General features: G+C 34.1%; 1 protein-coding gene across 2 annotated transcripts in view; it reads left to right on the forward strand.

Annotated features, from left to right (window-relative positions):
* LOC110027540 (hemolysin A) overlaps nt 1–20,905 on the forward strand; it is a 30,215-nt gene that overhangs the window by 1,744 nt on the left and 7,566 nt on the right. For both annotated transcript variants that reach the window (XM_020729015.1, XM_020729014.1), the window contains exons 2-5: nt 253–337; nt 1,682–1,761; nt 17,008–17,110; nt 17,208–17,364. In XM_020729015.1, coding sequence (XP_020584674.1) covers nt 253–337; nt 1,682–1,761; nt 17,008–17,110; nt 17,208–17,364 — 425 coding nt within the window. The remainder of the gene's footprint in view (nt 1–252; nt 338–1,681; nt 1,762–17,007; nt 17,111–17,207; nt 17,365–20,905) is intronic.

Raw genomic sequence — 20,905 nt, forward strand, 5'->3', positions numbered from 1 at the left:
CTATGTTATTCGTTTTTAATATTTCCAGAAGAGTTATGTTTAGAAGCTTTATAGTCTTTTTTGGTTATTCTTTAGTTGTCCGGATCATCTTAGTCCATTGCCTTCATTTTATTTTTATTTGGAAAAATTTTTTTTTTTTAACTAATAGTGTTCATAGTCTTTTATTTATAATCATATCATTAATGCCTTTTGATGGCTTAGTTATGCACTTTCCATTTCTAATTGGTTTTATCTTGGGATTTGGCTTCTTAGTGGCATTTTCTATTCGAAGGTCGCATTCATATCCTAACAAGACCATTGTAGCTTCGAAGCTTCTGAGAGTTCAACATCAAACAAGGTAAGTTTCTTTTTTCTTACTATCTTTGATAATTTTCTTAAGGTTTGAGGTGCATCCTTTTGGTATGTTGCAAGACTTAGGGCTTGGTCATCTTTGCCTTGTGATTATAGATTATAATAAGGTGGGCTAACTAAGATCACTTCCCATTTTTATGGTCAATATTACACACATTTCTTCTGTGCTTTCTAAACTTATACTTGCCTCCCATTTTTTAAGCTTTTGATCAATGAATTGGGTTTAACGTGTACTGTTCTATATAATAATAGGGCATGCAAGTATAATTTCAAAAAATAGGCTGAAGATAACATGCAAAATAAAACAATAGGGGATGCAAGTGTAATTTCAAAATACATGGAGGAGTTATTTGTAATATTGATTATTTACATAGATGCGAGTGTAATCAACCTTGATAAAGCTAAGATTATGTTTGATTTAATGGAATTGGAGGGATTGCAAATGTATTTTACTTCATAGTTTCATATTCGATCTTAATTTTAGTGTTATTATTAGGTGACTAGATTTACCTAAGAAATGTAAATAAATGCATTTTCTACTAACAAATTCCTATCCTAGTTGAAAATGGAAAAAAATTTGTAGGATCATTGTTGTGACTCATATGTTCCTTCACAAGAAAAAAATTATTATCTGATCAACACAACAAGAAAGGTTATTTATTCGTTTGATTTATACTCAACAAAAATGTGGGTGGAAAAGCTAATGTCAATTATGTTGGATTTAAAATTTTTCGTGGAGTATGTTAAAATCTTATTAGCATGAGAAAGAAAGAGAAAAACAAGAATAAAGGGAGAAATGAGAGTTTAGAGTGAGGAGTTCTTTAATATCACTTTAAAGGTTTGAGCACAAGAGATTGCATAGCCTTGGTTCACATTAATTAGAAGATGGTATCACTGATCTTCACAGTGAATGACAGAGTATAATTATTGTTTGTACTCTTTTGTAATTTGTCACATTAATCAGTGAACTCTACCATATTATCTTGTTTTGAAAATTATAGGGACTGTTTATCCCTTGTTATGTTATCATGATTATTTGCCTTCTCCCATCTAGTGGGGGCGGCTTTGTGAATCCTTTTTTGTTGTTCATTCCTCTAAACAACTTTACTTCTATTTTCTTAACTAGTTTAGTTTACACAAGTCTTTAACATAACTTTTTTTCGTATTACCTTCTTTCCTTTTCTTCTTATTAACGCCTCTTCTGTAAATTATTTTCACGAGAGAGGACTGTTCTGGAAGCCAGATTTCCGCATGATGAATAGTGATGTGTTTTTTTTTTTTTAATGTGTTCGATATAGTTTTTTACAGTAACCGACTCATCCCATTTCAGAAAAAGGAGATTAGATGAGGTATGCCTAGAGCAGTATCAGCAATATAGCAGAACCTTCATTCAGTCGTGGATCTTACAGGGTTAGCTGCTTTTTTCTCCTCCATTGGTCTTTTTTACCTTTCTGTCCTCCACTGCTTGTTTTTGTATTATCTTTTTTTTTTGTTGCAGTGTAATTTGTAGAGAAATGGTCGTTGTTCTTCTTATTGTTTTTATTTTTTTTCTTAATCAGAAAACTTATATTTTTGTGCTATGAAATATAATAGGACGCATGTGGTTTTCTTTATCTCTCTATTCACGCAATTTACTTAGGGAACTTGTGTGATTATGCCCAAACACCAACACCGGCGCTTGAGAGAACCATCTTAATCTGCATTTCGATAAATATATAATTGATGAGTTAACTGTTTCAATAGTATGATGAGTATGTGCGATGATATGTAAGTGAGCTTCCACTATTGTTGTTTTTTGAAACTTTTGCTGTTTAAGCTTGACTTTCCACACTCTTGAAGAAAAGCCAGAAAAAAAGAATATAGAAGAAAGATTTATGTTTGATATGGCTTTGAAAGTCATGTGAATAACTGCTCCTAAAGGCTTGAATTAGTGAGATGCTGATGGAAGATTGCGGACACTATGGTTTTAAGCTAAACCATGTTGGCTCTTTTCTTAGGGATGGCTTTATTTTCAAGGACCATGCTGGCAATGTGATAGACTAGGTAATCAAAGGGATGTGGGAGTGATCAGCTTTTAATGTTGTAGAAGTTATATAACGGCCAGTAAGCCTAAATACTTCGTCGGTTTTTATATATTTCATTTCTGACCAATAAGCCTGAAAACTTTCCCTCTTAAGGTTCAAGCTATGATTGTCTTTATATTTGTGTTAGACTATTAGTACCTTTTGACTTGCATCCTTGTTTTTGGATTCCATTAAAGAGGTGATGCCTTTTTTTTTACAAGCACTGTTAACTTCAATGGCAATCCAACTCCAGTTATATTTTATTTGATCCCTTATCTTTCAATCCTTGTCCACCAAAAATTTAGGAAGATTTACGTACATACCACTCAATAACATTGTATTTACATATCTAACATCTATATTTTAATTTTTACACACGTGCTAGCTCATCTATGCATAAAAAGGTGTATTTCACTTTTTAAAAGTTAAAATAGTGGTATTTTTGATGTGGTATGAAACATTTGGGTTGTAGAAATGCAGAAAAAGCAAAGTTTAGTTGTTAGATATGTAAATGAATAGGAATTGGGTGGTATGTATGTAAGTGGCCCAAAAATTTATTATTATAGCTCTTGATTTGAGTTGATCTAGTTGTTACCCCAAAGTGCTTGCTAAATCACATACTGCCCTCTAATGTAATATTATTTTCAATTTTTGATCTAGAGATTAGATCATGAAGGGGATGGTCAATCCAGCTGTTCATTTCAAAGAAAGCCTAAAAAGAAACTTCTTACATAATTTGGGCATCTAATCGTAAAGGAATCAAGAAATATTATTAGTTGATTTCATACTATCTGACTTATTGATGGAGATTTGTTGAGATGATGATCGCATTATTGAGACCAAGGAATTAGATTATCAATCAAACATACTATAAAATAGATTTTAGGCCCTATGATTTGGACCGTTGATTGAAGATCACAGTGACAACATGTATAATGTTGGCCAACCACGATAAGACCTTATCTAGATTGGTCAACTTTGGGATGAGGCTTGATTCATATAACAACCATGCTGTATTTTGGTTTTAATTTGATATTATTTTTAGATAAAGCTTTCATTCTTTTGTAAAGTTTGTTTGGAATTGAATTATATTTTATCTTGTGAAGTAATTTTCTATAAGCCCCTTTTCAACAATGACAAATTATTCAATTACCTTGAAAATTGTTTCTCTTCTTTCCTGCCCCTCTCCTCCAATCATCCAATTCTCTCCAAAAGTCCAAATCACCGGTAATCTCTCTCTATGCCTTAGCAGCTCGCCACCTCCTCTAATTGATCCTAGCATTGTAGGTTCCTTTTGCAGCCTACTGTTGTAGTGCCAATTTGTTGTGCAGAGTTTAGCCAAGGACTGGAACATGGAGAAAACAGAACTATTAGCAGATTTGTAGAGAAAGTATCAGTTTGTTGTTTTGAATGTAATGTCAACCAACTTTCTTGTTGTCCAGCAGAAGAAGAGGCGCAAATCAGGGAGGTGAAGTCTTTTTCAATGAGAAAACAAGTCTGATGATATCTTTATTGACAGTTATAAACTGATTTTAGCCCTTAGTTGTACTTATAATTAACTAATTAGTGTAGGGTTGTTTTTTTTTCCTTACCTTCATAGCAACAGTTTAGTAATTTAGGATCCTAGAGGGAAGATGGCTATTCTATTTGTACCCTGTCCTTTTGAGAGAGATAATTTTGTTGAGGTTTTTTCAGGTTGTGTCTTGGTTTTAGGGAGGATTCCAGTAGGTGCAGTTTTTGTAGAGCCAAAAGCCTTTTGGAAAGCAGCATTTGGGATGTAGCTTCTCTATTGGTTGGTGGTGGGGGTGGGGTGTGTTGGGGGGTGTGGGGGTTAATGGCAGGATTTCACTGATCTGTGATCTTGCGATCCAGCTAAGGGAACAGGCAGAAATTTCAATTGACGTCCCAAAATTTTCTAGGGAAATTCACAATGTATCACACAATTCTTATGTATTTATATATCTAACACATAAATCTCCATATTTAAATGCGTAGCACTTTGGTACTTTTGAACCTATGCTTTAAAATGTGATGCTTTTTAAAGTGATAATGATGCTATTTTGATGTGATATTAAAAATTTGAGTAGTATATGTGTAAATATGAAAGTTTATATGTGAGATATGTAAATACATATGAATTGTGTGCTATGTATGTAAATATCCCAATTTTATATTCAAGCGGAATGTCCACATTTCAGTCAGCTAACATGATAACTGTAGGTGTCCACTGTCCCCCACAGTTTTATAGATTTCTTGTTCAGGACATCTATCTGATTTCAAGACAACTGTTCGTCCTTTCTCATTGGTTTTCAGGATAGACTCGCCAATTTTTTGAGCCAAGATTCAGCATTATTTAGATTCTCTATTCTCCCATTTTCTGATACGGTCATTTACTTCTTATTTTCTTGTATTGTAAATCTACACTACCTCGCTTATTTAACTTGTAGAAGGCTGGAAATTTGGTCAGCTCTGAGACTCAATTGGTCTTAAAGAAGATAGGTTTCCAATCAAAGAGCAAAGGAGGGAGAATGAAACTGGAAGACAGCTCATGCTTGGTTGACTTAACTGACTAGGATGGGCAACAGGAAAGAAATTGTTTTAATTAGTGTAGAATGAATAAAGAATTAGTTAATAACCATCATGCGAAAGAGTAGCGGGCTTCTAATTCTAGATTTTTATTGTTCTGTCTATTGAAATGAATAGTTAGTTAGCAGGGCCCTTAACGCAATTTAATTCTAGCTAATGTTTCTTTGTTATCTTGTAGACATATTTCTCTCTCTGTATTAGAAAAAATATTCTCTATAGTTTAACTATTTCTCAAATAGCTTAGGTTGTAAGTTTTCCTTTTTTTTTTGTATTTCCAAACATTGTTTATGTTTATGGCGTCTGTTTTTAACCCCTTTATGCTCTTCAATTCTCTTAATTGTGGATATTAGCTATTCTAACTTATTCTAATCAAGTTAGTTTGGGACAAGTTGGTATCATAGCTCCTTCTTGGTGCCTGATACAAATGAGGAGAGGATATCAAGCAACACGAGAATTATTTTTTGTATAATCACACTGAATGAAGCAAATAGGGAAAAACAAAGAAATAATGATTGAAAACGAGTCATCTTGTAATTCAACTCAAAAAAGTGGTTAGGTTAACATAATAAATGTTGATGATGGTGGAGTGGATGAAGTTGCAATACACTATCACTATCTTGGATCCAAGTGACTTCATTTACAGTTTATTGTCTGTTTCTAGGCTCTAATAAATACTCAGAAAAAGTTAACATGATGGGAATGAAGAAGGTGAGGATATCACTATGATGAATGATGTACTAGACCCTTTAAAGCGAAAACCAAAATGAAAATTCTCGCTTATAAAGTGATCATGTAAAAAAAAAAAAAAATTCATGAATCATCCAATTAGGGGCGTACTTCTCTCTATATAGTTACAATTTTCATGACTAGATGGTATTTATTCGGTTTAAATTAAGAGTCTATTTGGGGCAGCTGCAGTTCATAAGAAGAAGCTGTGAAGCTGCTGAAGAATAATCTGATGTTGTAAAAAGTTGTGGTGGCCATTACAATTTTTTTTTTTTTTGAAAAAATCATAACTCCGAACACTGCCACCGCACCTAGCTAGGACCGGTGGGAAAATGCTGATTTCAATGGCAGTTTTTTGAAAAAGCTATCAAAACTCAGTTTGTCCAAACAAACAAAATTTTAGTGCAGTGCTGCATTGCCACCGCACTGCTGGCCCCAAATGGACCCTAAGCCATCATGTCTTAATTTGGTGGAATATCCGCTTGAAGGGTAATAATGCTAAACAAGACATTCTCTATGGACAGTCCAAGTGGTTGATATGTAATTGAGTTCTACTTGATGAGCTATGTTAAAGATCGATGGAAAATGTGGTGAATGGCAAAATCAATCCGTGCAAGATAACATCATGAAGCTCGAATGACGAACAATGACATTGGGAGTTTACCTTGGCTTGTATAAACTCTCTTATAGCACTCTCTATCTTTTCTTCTAAAGTGCTAATAACTTTTTCCGTGTCTTACTCTAGACTTCAACCAAGTCAGAACCATTTCAATGGTGATAGAACACAAGATTCAAGATAAAAAGGACAGGCCCCAAGAACCTTATAAAGGATAAGGGGCTTTGTCTTTCAGAGATAAAACGAAAAAAAATCAAGTAATTTTGAAAAAAACTAAGCCATCAACAAATACCTCGGGAAAGTTTTGCAACTGTTGTCAAATATTTGTTCACGTCAGCGAGAAATGAAGGAAGGTGTGCATTGTAACTCCTTTTTAAAATGGAAAGAAGAATGGGAAATCTAAGATTATTGTCATTGCGGAAGACAACAATATGTTGAGTGTAATGGCTAGTCGGATTTGTCTACCTATTGAATGGCAATGTCTAGGGATATAATGGCGGATTCATTCTCTAATATTGATGCCTGGATTTTGTTTATCTTGAGAATATCAATCAAGCAGGAGGTAATCAACTCCATCATTGACGCTGACAACCAAAATTTTTTAATGTCTACTGAGCTTGTATAGAAGTTGAATTTGGAGGGCACTCCACATCCTACTCACCCTTTGCTTGATTTAAAAGAGTTTAATGTTGAAAATTGATCACCAATCTTTGTTGAACTCTGTGTCATCCAATGTTGTGTGAGATGATTCCACTTGCATCTATCAATTTATCTTTAGTAGTCCATGTTAAAGTACTGGCTGTGGAGTTCTAGCAATAGATATCATAACTGACAGGTTGGCAAACATATATATACTACATAAAACTTTTTGCTTCTGCTTTGTTTGCCTATCATGAAGGTATGATTCTTGCTTTCTTACATTATGCTTATAGTAGTTATTGGGGGCATATACATTGCACTTCAAGTAGGTACGATAGTTGTCACAAAAAATGATCTAATGAGAATAATATCCAATTGATTTCTATTGCATTGCTACCAAATATCTTGATGCATTAAAATTTTATAATAGAGGTTAGGGAGATCAAAAAGTAGGAATGGAGTCATCATGCCACATGGTGGCTATGCATCAATTTTTATGTACTTATTATAATGATAAATAATTGTTATTAGTTGTAAGACATTTATAACCTATTGGATCAATTGAAGCCTGTCCCGTTCTTCATCATGTTAAATCTCAAATCTGGTTATCATCAGGTGCATAACAGTGAGGTGGACACATGAAGGGATGCATTTCTGCAAGGTAGATGATGCAACTCTATAATGCCATTGTTACTTTCATGAGGTTGATTAACATTGTCATATGATAAAACTTGCATGACTTTGTTATCATCTATCTAGATGATATCTCATTCTTCAGCATATCATGGGAAGATCACTTAAAGCATTAAGGATGGTGCGATGTCTAGTATAACAACATCATCCATCTCAATTAAGAAAGTGTAAATTTTTTGAAATTTCCCTCCTTTATCTTGATTATGAGGTGGGCAATGGAGAAATTAACATTGATCATACAAAGGTGAAAATGAAGGAGTGGTTCAGACTTGTGGATAATGACTAATTTGTGAAGATTTATGAGAATCTGCTGGTTTTTCTATAAGTTTTTTTACCACTTTTAAGTAGGAAATCCCGTCTTGGTACACTTGGGCAAATGTTTCTCAATTAAGAAGACAAAAGCTAAAGCAATCACATGTGAATCTTGTAAAATTCTTGAAAGATTGTACATAATACTTTCGGGTTGAACTCCCGCCATACATGAAGATGTAGTCACCGGCCAATATGGAGAAGTTGAAGCCTTTTATATCTTATATGGTTGTTGGAAACTATGAAAAAATCCAGCCTTTTATTGATTATCTACTTTTATAGCGGGAAGTATTTTTTGAAACTTGACGTTTTGATGGAGCAAGATTACCACAACTAACATGGATTAAATCTTATATACTTCATAGAAGTTTATAAGAAGAGGCTTGCCACATACTTTGGGTATTAGATTATGAAGGGACCAAGAGTCAAATTCATCTGATCTGATTTTGGATTATTTAATTTCTTCATAGAAACAAGTAATGATAGTGATTCTCATTTCATTGTTAAGATCAAAAAACATATTGCCAGGAGCTCATTGACTCACATGAGAAGTTCAAAATAGCATATGATATTTGTGTCGAATTGGTGACTGTTACATGGCGGAAAATAGATGATATTATTTGCAGCTACTTTGCATCGGAGTTGCCTTTCATTATTCGACGCAAAAGACTCTTTCATGACGACGAAATTTGCAGTGTTGTTGCGGCGGTTTGTGAGTCAGATTTGCGTCAAATAAATCGCCACAAAAGATTTACTTAATAGTCTTGAACAAAGCCGACGCAAAGTTGATGAAAAATCCGACAAAAAAGATCTAAGATACTTATCCCGCGCTCTCCGTTTCAATTTCTTCTTCGCCCCCCCACCCTTGAAACCCTTGCTTCTCTTCTCCTCCATCTCGCAACATTGTAACCCTCTCCCGATACCTCCCGTCACCGATCGCCCATATCTCGTTGTCTCCCTCACTGCCGCCGGCCCTCGCGTTAGCCAACAGTGTCGCCGCTCTCTCCTAGTTCTATGAACGATCAAGGAAGGTAATGCTATTTGCCGCATTTTTTTTCCTTTTAAAATTTTGTTATGTATGTAAGATTTGAAGTTTAGGTTTTAGGTACATATATACATTAATGTTTCATAGGTATGAATGCAAATCTCCTTATGTATTGAAGTTTAGGTGTTAACTATGTATATACATAAGTATTGAGTGGTATGTATGAGAATCTTGATGGGGATGTTATTAGTAGAATTTAAGTTGGTTAGGTCAAGTAGTGGAGTAATGCAACGGGTCTATTGTTCTAAGTGACATTGATATAGATGGAGAATGTTATTAGTAGAATTCAAGTTGGTTGGTTGAAGTAGTGGACTAATGCATTGGTTCCATTGTTCAAAGTGACGATGTTATAGATGGGGATGTTATTTGTAGAATTCTTATTGACTGGTTGAAGTGGAGGAATGCATTGGTTATATTGTTCAAAGTGATGACTATATAGATGGGGATGCTATTTTTAGAATTCACGTTGACTAGTTGAAGTGGGGAATGCATCGGGTCTATTGTTTAAAGTGATGGAAATGCTATTGTAGAATTTGCGTTAACCGGTTGAAGTGGAGGAACGCATCGGGTTCATTGTTCAAAGTGATAGCGATATAGATGTGGATGTTATAATTTGTAGAATTCACGTTGGTTGGTTAAAGTAGAGGAGTACATCGAGTTATTGTTAAAGTGACGGTGATAGATCGGGATTTTATTAATAGAATTCAAGTTGGTTGGTTGAAGTGGAGGAATGCATCGGGTTTATTGTGTGATAGAAATGTTTATTGTGTGATAGTTTATTGTGTGATAGAAATGTACCGCTTATACTACGAGAAAAAATTTATATGACGGTGCTGAGACCTGCAATGCTCTATGGCGTAGAATGTTGGCCTTTAAAAGGGAATTATAAAAAAAAGTTATTTGTTGCTAAGATGATAATTCTCAAGTGGATGCATTAGTGCCTTGACTCTTAGAGACAAAATGATAAATATATATATATATATAGGGTTGTCATAGATCGAATGACCGACAAGATTAGATAGACATGGTTTAATCACATTAAATTTCGACCAACTGATGAGCGTTGGAAGATCCTGAGATCTGCTTAACCAAATAATGTCGACTTCAAATATTGATAAATATTGACTAATTTTTATTTTTCGTAATAATTGCATCGATCTGTATAACTACATCTATGATACAGATGAATATTCGTAATTTGAGATCTTAGATGTATAACAAAATAATCTCCAGGACAAAAAGAACTCATTGACAATTTCTTGAATGATGTTGAGAGATTCGTGCAGGTGACATCATAGCTGTCCATTCATCGTTCAGAGGATAAGTTTTGATTTCCTTGCTCGAAGCACAAAAATCAAGCGTATCTGCGGTCCGAAAAAATTAAGTTGGATCTTTACCGCAAGTGAATCAAACCAAATCATTGGTATTGAACTGCACATAGTGAGCAATAACTAGAAGTTTAGTATGATCAGGGAGGTGCTCAGCAAGTTATGGTCCTCTAACAGAGGAATATAATTTTAACACAAATGAAGAAATAGTTCATGATGCTCACAGAGCCCATTTTGTTCAAAGCGTTCCACATAAAAGTAAAACATCAAACAACGAATTGTGCCAGTTCTATGACTTACTGAATGTTGCACAATAACTTTTATGGGATTGTTGCACTGCTCAGATGGAGTTATCAGTGGCGCTGAGAATGTTAAGAATTAAATCTTATTTTAACATTCTCAAAGAAGCATTTAATCAAGTAGTAAGATGAACCCTACAGAGAGTTTAGTGTTGTATGATCTATACATAATAAAAGAGTTAGTTTCAAAGTTAGGGTTACAATATATGAAGATTGATTGTTGTGCTAATGGCTTTATGATATATTACAAGGCCAATGCATTTAAGATGACTTGCCAATTTTGTGTTGTTGATAGATTCAAACAAAGGAAGCAAAAGGGTAATAATAAAAAAAATATTACATACGACCGCCTCTTTTATTTTTCGCTCAAACCCCGACTTCAAAGGATATTCGCTTTTATGCGTACAACTCCTCACATGACTTGACACAATACTGAATCTATTAATACTAATTTGATGAGTCATCCATCACATGGTGAGGCTGTGACATTTTGATCGTACTTATTCAGACTTACATCTGATGCAGACAATGTTAAACTTGACTTATGTGCAAATGGTTTCATCTTGTATAATCACATCACAATCCCATATTCATGCTGACCAGTAATTATTATGTCGTACAATTTGCCCCTCTATATGTGCATGATCATATCGTTCTTATTTCTAAAGTTGATCATATCTGATCCACATAACCCAAAGGGAAAAATTGACGTCTACTTACAATCTTTGATTGAAGAGCTTCAAATGTTATGGGAGACAGGTGTTTATTTTTGATATCGCTACGAAATAAAATTTTCAATTGAGAGTGACTCATATATGGACAATTAGTGATTTTTCGACCCATGAAATGCTAGCTGATTGGAGTAAAGCCGGGAAATTGGTTTGTCCTTACTGTATGAATATGTTGAAGGCATTTACTGTGAAACATGGAAGAAAAATTAGCTAGTTCGACTGCCACTGAAGATTTTTAGGCTGCGATCACCCATTTAGATGGAATAAAGATGATTTTTTCATAAAGAGGGTTGAAAGATCAAGTTCACCCCGTAGGATAACTGGAGTCGAAATATTGCAGATGACCAGTGAAGTATCAAAGATCACCGAGAGACTTGAGTTAGCTTCAACTCGTCTTTCTGATTTCGTTGTCATACATAGCAGAACTACGCAGAATATATTTTGGGTTCCTAGATTCGGAACAGGATCGAACCACTGACAGTTGAACAAGTATATAATGTGTGTAGCATTACTCAGATATTCTAATTGAATTACTTCTTTAAGTACAGCGTAATAGCTAGTCCCGCTATTTGTGTGTTTCGTCTAATAGCGATATTACAGTTATATTTTTTCTTTCTTTTACACTAGAAACTCGTATGAAATCTATAATTATTTACATCAAATATCCACCATATAGAAACCCTGCAATTAGATCCCTAAGAAAGATCTAGTAATCTCTAATTCATGATTCTATTGCTTGTATTTTGGACTTATAATAATTTTAGAGAACAATTGGTCTAACTTCGAGTGTGACGATTATATTGCGTACATGTCATTTGAAGAGTTGCTTCAATATACATATAATTTGTACCATGTCGGAAGTTCTGCTTCAACTCTTTTGCTTATTAGAGACTCATCTTCCATGTTAAAGCTGTCGATAAATAATCAGCTCACATCATTATTATTTGTATTTTCGAGTTAATTAGTATATATATAATATTTTTAATAATAAATGACAGTATTGAGATTGTGCACCATGAATCTTACTATATAAATGACTGAATTTCGTCGCAGTTACCAAATTTTTTTTACCGCTTAGACATCGTGTACATTGCCTTTCTGATGGCTCCAATGATATTTGAAATATAGATAATTCTAGCTGTGACGACATGTTATTTACAATATGTCATATCTGCTTTCCTTACTGAAAATAATAAGAGCAAAAAGTAATTGTTTCCCTCAGCGAGTATGTTTTGCATATCTATCCCTCTGGATGTGTTTTTTTCTTAACTATTTTTTTATTTTATTTAAAAATCTGCAACACAGAGATACAAAGGTTGTTTACATTGCATATGATGATAGTTTAATATGAAATAAAATGCAACTCGCAATTGTATATATCAGAAAGTTACCTCTCGAAAGGGTACATCCATCAATACTACATTGGACCCTCTAGTATAGCCTTATAACATAGATGTATAGGTAGATGCTTCATATAGTCAAAGAAACTAAGAGAAAATATCCGCTCGAGCTTGCATTATAATAAGAGAATACTCGCATCAAGACTTCCCAACGAGTTAACATTTAGAGTCCCTGCACACAACTCTCTAAATAATATACTTCGATCAAGTGATCAAGTACCGACCTCGGTAGCACATAAAATGCAATAGATTTTCAGCACTGTATAAATATATGACAATTGTAACTTTTCATGCCAAACACCTTTCCCGTTCCCAAGTCAAAATAACGACTCAAATTGAGTTAGCCACTGGAAAACTTCAAAGAATTCACCCAGTCAATATTATTCTCCGTTGATCTAATGTAAAACAATATATGGCTTTGAGCTTTATTAATTATCTTGCATTTGTCTCTTGAAGTTCTAAGGTCCTCTTGCAACACTCTTTTCCATTTTAGCTTTTACATTTTCTTTTGTTTTACCATTGATATCTATCACAATATTGAATATGTTATCAAAAAAATTTCTTCTCAAGATGCATAACATCGAGATTATGTCTAATAAATTAGTCTTCTAGCATGGAAGATCCCAGAATATACTCTGTTTTGTTTAGTTGTTTGTGACACCGAAGTCAGAAAGACTAGTTGAAGCTAATTTTGGTCTTTCGGTGATCTTTGGTACTTTACTAATCATCTGCAATATTTTGACTCTAGTTATCATGGGGGGTGGACTTGATCTTTCAACCCTGTTTTTGAAAAATGCATCTTTGTTCATTCTAGATGAGTAATCACGGCCTAGAAATCTTCAGTGACACTCAAACCAGCCATATTTCAGAGTAAATGCCTTCGACATATTCATGCAGTAAGGACAAACCAATTTCCTGACTGTGCTCTAACCAGCTAGCATCCCATAGGCCAATAAATCATTAATTGTCCAAATAAGAGTCACTCTCAATTGAAAATTCTGTTTTGTAGCGATGTCATAAGTAAGCACACCCGTCTCTCATAACATTTGAAGCTCTTCAATCGATGGTTGTAAGTCAACATCAATTTTCTCCTTTGAGTTATGTGGATATGGTATGATCAACGTCAGAAATAAGAATGACACGATCATGCACATATATAGGGGCAAATTATACGGTGTAATAATTACTGACCACATGAATACGATGTTGTGGCTTGACTGTACTGGTGAAACCATCTGCACATATGCCAAGTCTAACTTTGTGTTCTCTGCTGCGAAGTCCGGATAAGTACGATCAAAATGTCTCCAGACATCACAATGTGGCGGATGACTAATCGAATTAGCATCAAAAGATTCAGTACTGTGACAAATCATGTGAGGAGCTATATGCATAGAAGAGAATAACCTTTAAGGCTGAGATATACACCAAAAACAAAATAGACAATTGTATATAATATTTTTCAAATTTTTACCATTTCGCCCCATTTGTTTGAATCTATCAACACCATAAAATCAGCTAGTTGTCTTGATTGTATCGACCTTGTAATATATCATGTAGTAATTAACACAACAATTAATCTTCTCAGACTGTAACCCTAACTTTGAAACTAATTTTTTTTCTATACAAATCATCCAACACCAAATTCTCTATTGGGTTCGTTTCTTTCAATAACGTTGTTACTTGATTGAATGCTTCTGTGGGAATGTTAAAATCGGATTTGATGCTCAACATTCTCAGCATCACTGATTACTTTATATGTAATACAACCATCCCATAAAGGTTGTGCACCGTTCAGTTGATCATAGAATTGATGTGATTCGTTGTTTGGTGTTTCACTTACGTGTGGAACGCTCTGAACAAAATGAGCTCTGTGAGTATCATGAATCATTGCTTCGTATGTGGTAATATCATATTCCGTTGCTGGAGTGTCATAACTTGTTGAGGTATTTCCTTGATCATACTGAACTTCTAGTTCTTTCTTGCTCACCATGTGCAATCCAGTACCAATAATTTGGTTCAAATTCCTTGCGATAAAGATCCAACTTAGCTTATTTGGGTTGCAGACACGCTTGATTTTCATACTTCGCATAGGGAATTCAAAACTTATCCTCTGAACGTTAAATGAGCAGCTTTAGTGCCACATGCATGAATTTCTCAACATCATTCAAGAACTCATCAGTGAGTTTTTTTCGTTCTGGAAATAATTTGTTATACATCCAAGTTCTCAAATTACAAATATTCATCTGCAACATAGTTATAGTTTTACAGATCAGTGCAACTATTACAAAAAGTAGAATTAGTAGATACTGATGAATATTTAAAGTCGACATTACTTGTCAAACAGATCTCGGGATCTCCCAAGGCTCATCAATTGGTCGCCATTTAATTTGATTAAACCATGTCTAAGACATCTCTATCTAATCTTGTTCACCACTCGATCTACAACGAGCCTATCACGTATATTTTGACATATCATTTTGTCTCAAAGTGTCGAAGTGTCAAGGCACTGATTCATCCACCTAAGCATTCTCATCTCAGCAACAAGTAAAATTTTTTTATGATTCCCTTTTAAAGGCCAACGTTCTACGCCATAGTGCATTCTTTCACTTCTTATAAAATTTTATACCGTAGGTCTCAACACCGCCATATAAAATTTTCCTTGTAGTATAAGCGGTACTTTTTATCACACAATAGACCTGATGCATTCCTTCACTTCAACAAACTTGAATTCTACTAATAAAATCTTCATCTATATCACCGTCACTTTGAACAATAACTCGATGCATTCCTTCACTTCAACCAGTCAACGTGAATTCTACAAGTAGCATCCCCATTATCGCCATCATTTTGAACAATAGATCCTATGCATTCCTCCACTTCAACCAGTCAACGTGAATTCTACAAATAACATCCCTATCTATATCGCCATTACTTTAAACAATAGACCCGATGCATTCGTACACTTTAATCAGTCAACGTGAGTTCTACAAATAACATCCCCATCTATATCACCGTCACTTTGAACAATAGAACTGATGCATTACTCCACTACTTCAACCAACCAACTTGGATTCTATGAATAATTACGTTCTCATCTATATCAACGTCACTTTTAATAATAGTCCCGTTGCATTACTCCACTATTTCAATCAACCAACTTGAAATCTACTAATAGCATCCCCATCTTGATTCTCATACATGCCACTCAATACTTATGCATATACATAGCTAACACCTAAACTTCAATACATAAGATACATACCACTGAAATCTTATGTATGTACATACCTAACACCTAAACTTCAAATCTTATATACCAAAATTTTAAAAGGAAAAAAAGGGCAAATATCATTACCTTCCTCGATCAGTCACAGAACTGGGAGAGAGCAACAACACTGTTGGCTAGGGCGAGGTTGATCGGTGACGGTGAGGGTGACGACGACGTTGAGGTATCAGGAGAGAGTTTTAGCATCGTGAGAGGGGAGAAGAGCAGGTTTGAGGGTTTCGGGGGCGTGCGTAAAAGAAAATGAAACAGAGAGCATGGGATGGGTATTTTATTTCTCTTGCGTTGGATTTTTTGTCTACTTTGCGTCAGCATTATTCGACGCTTTTAAGTAAATCTTTTGCCTCGATTTATTTGACGCAAATGAGACTCACAAATTGTCTCAACACCAATGTAAATTTAGCCTTTAATGGATAGTCTTTTGCGTCGAATAATCAGAGGCAAATCCGACGCAAAGTCCACTGCAGATAACATTAACTATTTTCCGCTGCGTAACAGTATCCAATCTGATGCAAATAACAGTGTAAAAAATTCAGACACTATTTTGAATTTCTTCTGTAGCGAGCTATCTCTCGAATTATAGGATTTGGGAGAGATCCCCCACATCTCGAATTGTAGGTGCTTATCTTTTATATATTCATGTTGAGTTATTTGGATCATGAAGAAAAATAATTGCTAGCCCTTAATTTATTTGTGAAAATATGTGTCAGCACACCTAAACTTTTATATTTACACACATAGCAATCAAATTTTTAATACCACATAAAAAATAGCACTATTACCACTGTTTAAAGGTAAGCTATACCTTTTTCATGCACGATTTTAAAGAACCAAAATGCTATGTATGTAAATATGAAAGTTTAGGTGTGAGATATGTGAATACAAGAATTTTCTGCTAGGAATGTAAATTTCCCTTTTTTTAATGATTCTCTCTGCAGGAAAAGTTTCGGTAGATGGAAGAGTGATAAATAAAGCTGGAACACCTGTATCTGAGAAATCAGTTGTAGAGATTAAAGCTGAGATTCCAAAATATGTATGTAGGTGATGATTCGTTCAAAAGTCCGCATATTTTATCTGATTTATAATTTCTATTTTCAACTTACTATTATTTGCCTTCTGTTGAATAACTCTTCAACAGAGCAGGATTCAAGCTAGAGGCTGCTATTGAACAACTTAGCATTGATGTTGTTGGAAAGGTAGCACTTGATTCGGGGCTTTCAACCGGCGGCTTTACTGATTGTCTGCTTCAGCATGGAGCATCCTTTGTTTATGGCGTTGATGTAGGCTATGGACAGGTATTCATCTCCAAAATGAATTATTTTTTTGAGTATTTACATACGTACCCCCCAATTCCTATGTATGTTCATATCTTACACCTGCACCGCTATTTTAACTTCTAAAAAGTGAAATGCACCTTTTCATTCATAGGTAAGATGGTATATGTGTAAAAATTGAAGTTTAGGTGTTAGATATGTAAATGTACAGGAATTGAATGGTATGCATGTAAATTTTCTGTTATTCTTTAGTGGCTGTGTATAGGAATTGGTGTTATGCATGTAAATCTTCCATTATTCTCTAGTGGCTAGCTTGGATGAATATTTTTTTCTTGTTTTGGCTATTACATACAAAGCACTCTAACATTGCTATTTACAAATCTAGCACCCTCTTTCGTCTATTCTTCATATTGTCACTCTAATAAAATCCTAACTCTTAATTTTCATTTTTATCAAATTCTCAATGGTTTGATCGTGATACATGTCAATGCATGGATTCGGTAGGTCAAAAATTTATTTGGCTGCTAATTTTGTAAATAACAATGTTACTAGTGTTGTGTATCTAATGATCGCCATGGAGGCTTACTTTTCTAATTTGGTTTTTTCTTAGAGAACATAGCCTTCTAAGTATATTTTCTCAATATTTATTCTCTGTTCATCTTACCTGTCATATGGCTTGTCATTCATGCAGATAAGAATATTATTTTGTTAGCTTCTACAATTTGCTTTTGAAAGTAGATTTTGAAGAATACTAGATTCTTTTACTTTAATCATTTTATTTTATTTCATATTTTATAGACCGAGAGGTCATACTATTATAAGGTCTAAAATAAACTTTTTTTTGTTGTTTTCTCAGCCAATGACAATCTTTTACTTATCCGCCAATAAATTCTGCCACAAAATTTGCTCTGATTTTTGCATGATTTACATTCTTGAATGTGAACAACTCTAAAAGCTGTTATTATTACTAAACATAAATAGGTGTGTTCCAGACACTAAATGAATTTTTTAGGGAGCATTTACATACATGCCACCTAATTGCTATGTATTTACATATCTAACACTTAAACTATACTTTTTACATTTATAACACCCAAATCATTAATGTCGCACCAAAACTACTACTTTTTTAACTTTTATAAAGTGAAATGCACCTTTTCATGCATAGGTAAGGTGTCATATATGTGAAAATTGAAGTTTAGGTATTAGATATGTAAATACATAAGAATCGAGTGGGATGTATGCAAGTCTTCCTTTTTTTTTTTTTGAAAGTTTTTAGGATTTAAATTTTGTAAACTAACCCATTAGTTTTTCTTCTGTTCTTGATTCTAGTTTGGCAAAGGTAACTTCTTCCAGCATCTGTTGAAGCTGATTGATATCATTCTGGGAATTTTTAGAACGTTTAATGCATTGTCGGCCAGTTTATATTTGATTTTGAAAAATATAGGAAAAATATGAAAATAATTTTGATATGAATATGATTTTTGAAAGTAACATTTTGATTTAAAAATAGGTGAGACCAAACGAGTCTCACATTTTGAATAGTTTGGGTGACTAAACACGATACCACAAGTAATACACTTATCCCGAAGAATAAACATATCACCTGTAGTAGACTCAATCACCTAAACTAAAGAATTTATGACATCAGTTTGGTCTGCGAAATATTTTATATAAGGTCAACACGTTCCCCTACCTAATATAAAGATTAGATAGAGTTTATTTTACATGGGTTCCAAGTTCCCTATAGAGGTAAGCCCCTATAGTTAATTACATCTTAAATGACTTGGGTCACTTAAGAAAACTCTCGATTAAGATCAATGATTTTGCCTTCAAAATTTTAAAGTTTAGGTTTCCAAGATTGAACATGGGAAAATCAAATGGGCGTGACTCAAACATGATTAATTATTTGCAGGAATCCAAAATATGAAGAGTAGGGGATATCACAGATCCAGGGAAAATCCCGGTGACTTCCCAACTATCCTACTGTTTGGCTTTATATCTTTGAAATGATGTTATTTAATATTTAATCCTACAATTTATTTATAATTCAGGATTTATATTCGCACGATATCTGATTGTGCAAATAGCCTAAAAAGATAGGAGGATTTACACCGTACCGTACGGTCACCTCGAAATCTTAAAGCGTTAGGACTTATAATTGCATAACCAGGGTTGTGCAAAAGCCTAAAGGTGATATATGAGGGTTTACGCTGCACTAGACAAACTACCTCGAAATCCTAGGGGTTGTTATTTAAACTAAAGAGAGTGATAGGTGACGTGAAAATGTTTGATATTGCAGATCCATTTTGAAGTTGTTCCTCACCGTGCTGCCCACGTATTCGCTCCAAGCTCTTCGTCATAACACCTCCAGGTTTAGTTTTAGTTTTGAAAACGCACCTAACAACTAGGTTATCCCATACTAAGGTATAGTGTGTATCAAAACAAATAAAACATGTGATATAAAAGAAGAAAGAAATAATATAACATGCTAGAAGAATAGTATGACAAACTAGGAGAACAATATACATGTCAGGAAAATAGTATAACATGCTAGGAAAATAGTATAATAAGCTAGGAGAACAATATAATATGCTGTGAAATAAAATATTGTAATGTAAATTAAACATGTATATTTAAGAGGACTGCTGCTCCTTTGAGCTTAGCTAGTATGTGCTGTGTAAATAGGAGAAAGCACGACCTGAAAAACTCGAGAAAACTGACAAATCGTAGGAAAAAAGACAAACAAACAAAACAAAACACAACATCACATATAAAGGACCAAAAATAGGAGATTTATATGTGATATTGAGAATATCCCCAATTGCCAGGAGGATCTGAGTGTAAGATTCAAGCTCAAATCCCAGAGCATTGGATTTCATTTTTGGTCAAGTTAAGGCAAGAATTTCATTTTTTTATTTAATTAAATCAGTCATGAACCACAACTTAGTGCACCATCGTGTCTAGTGTCCTAATTAACTTATGAACTAGGGTCAGATGTCTGACTTCTTAGGTTCATGTGAAAATTACGATGATGAACTTTCTCAGGGTGTGCTCCTAAGACCTAGGAAGTCTACACTTTAGTTTGAGCCTGAAGTGTTCTAAAGTGTCTATCTTCAATTAAGTGTTTTTCCATTAATCTTCGAACATCTTTAGATCAAGCTTAGCTCGCTATCAGACTCGTAAGACTTATGGGTAAATCTATAATTTTTGCAAAAGGGGTGTGAAATGTGCTTCAATCCTAGTTAAAGCAATTGTGTTTACGTTTATTCAAAGCTTAAGGGACCTAAATGCAAGTCTACTGATCTTTCAATCCATGCTCCTAATTGTCATTTAAACTCTTAATTTCTTCCAAATCTCAACTATTCTTCTAATTACAATTTCATCTTTCTTATGCGAAAGAAATTGTGATTGGTTTACTATCTTATCTCCTATTTAGGTTTCTATCATCTCAACAGACCAAATTTCATTTTTAATTTCCTCTCCCTTTCTCTTTTCTTCATATTTTTTTTTAAGATCATGAAACATTTCCGAAAATAATTAAATTGGAAATTCTCATTTT

Source organism: Phalaenopsis equestris, unplaced genomic scaffold (assembly GCF_001263595.1).
Source record: "Phalaenopsis equestris unplaced genomic scaffold, ASM126359v1 Scaffold000428, whole genome shotgun sequence".
Lineage (NCBI taxonomy): Eukaryota > Viridiplantae > Streptophyta > Magnoliopsida > Asparagales > Orchidaceae > Phalaenopsis > Phalaenopsis equestris.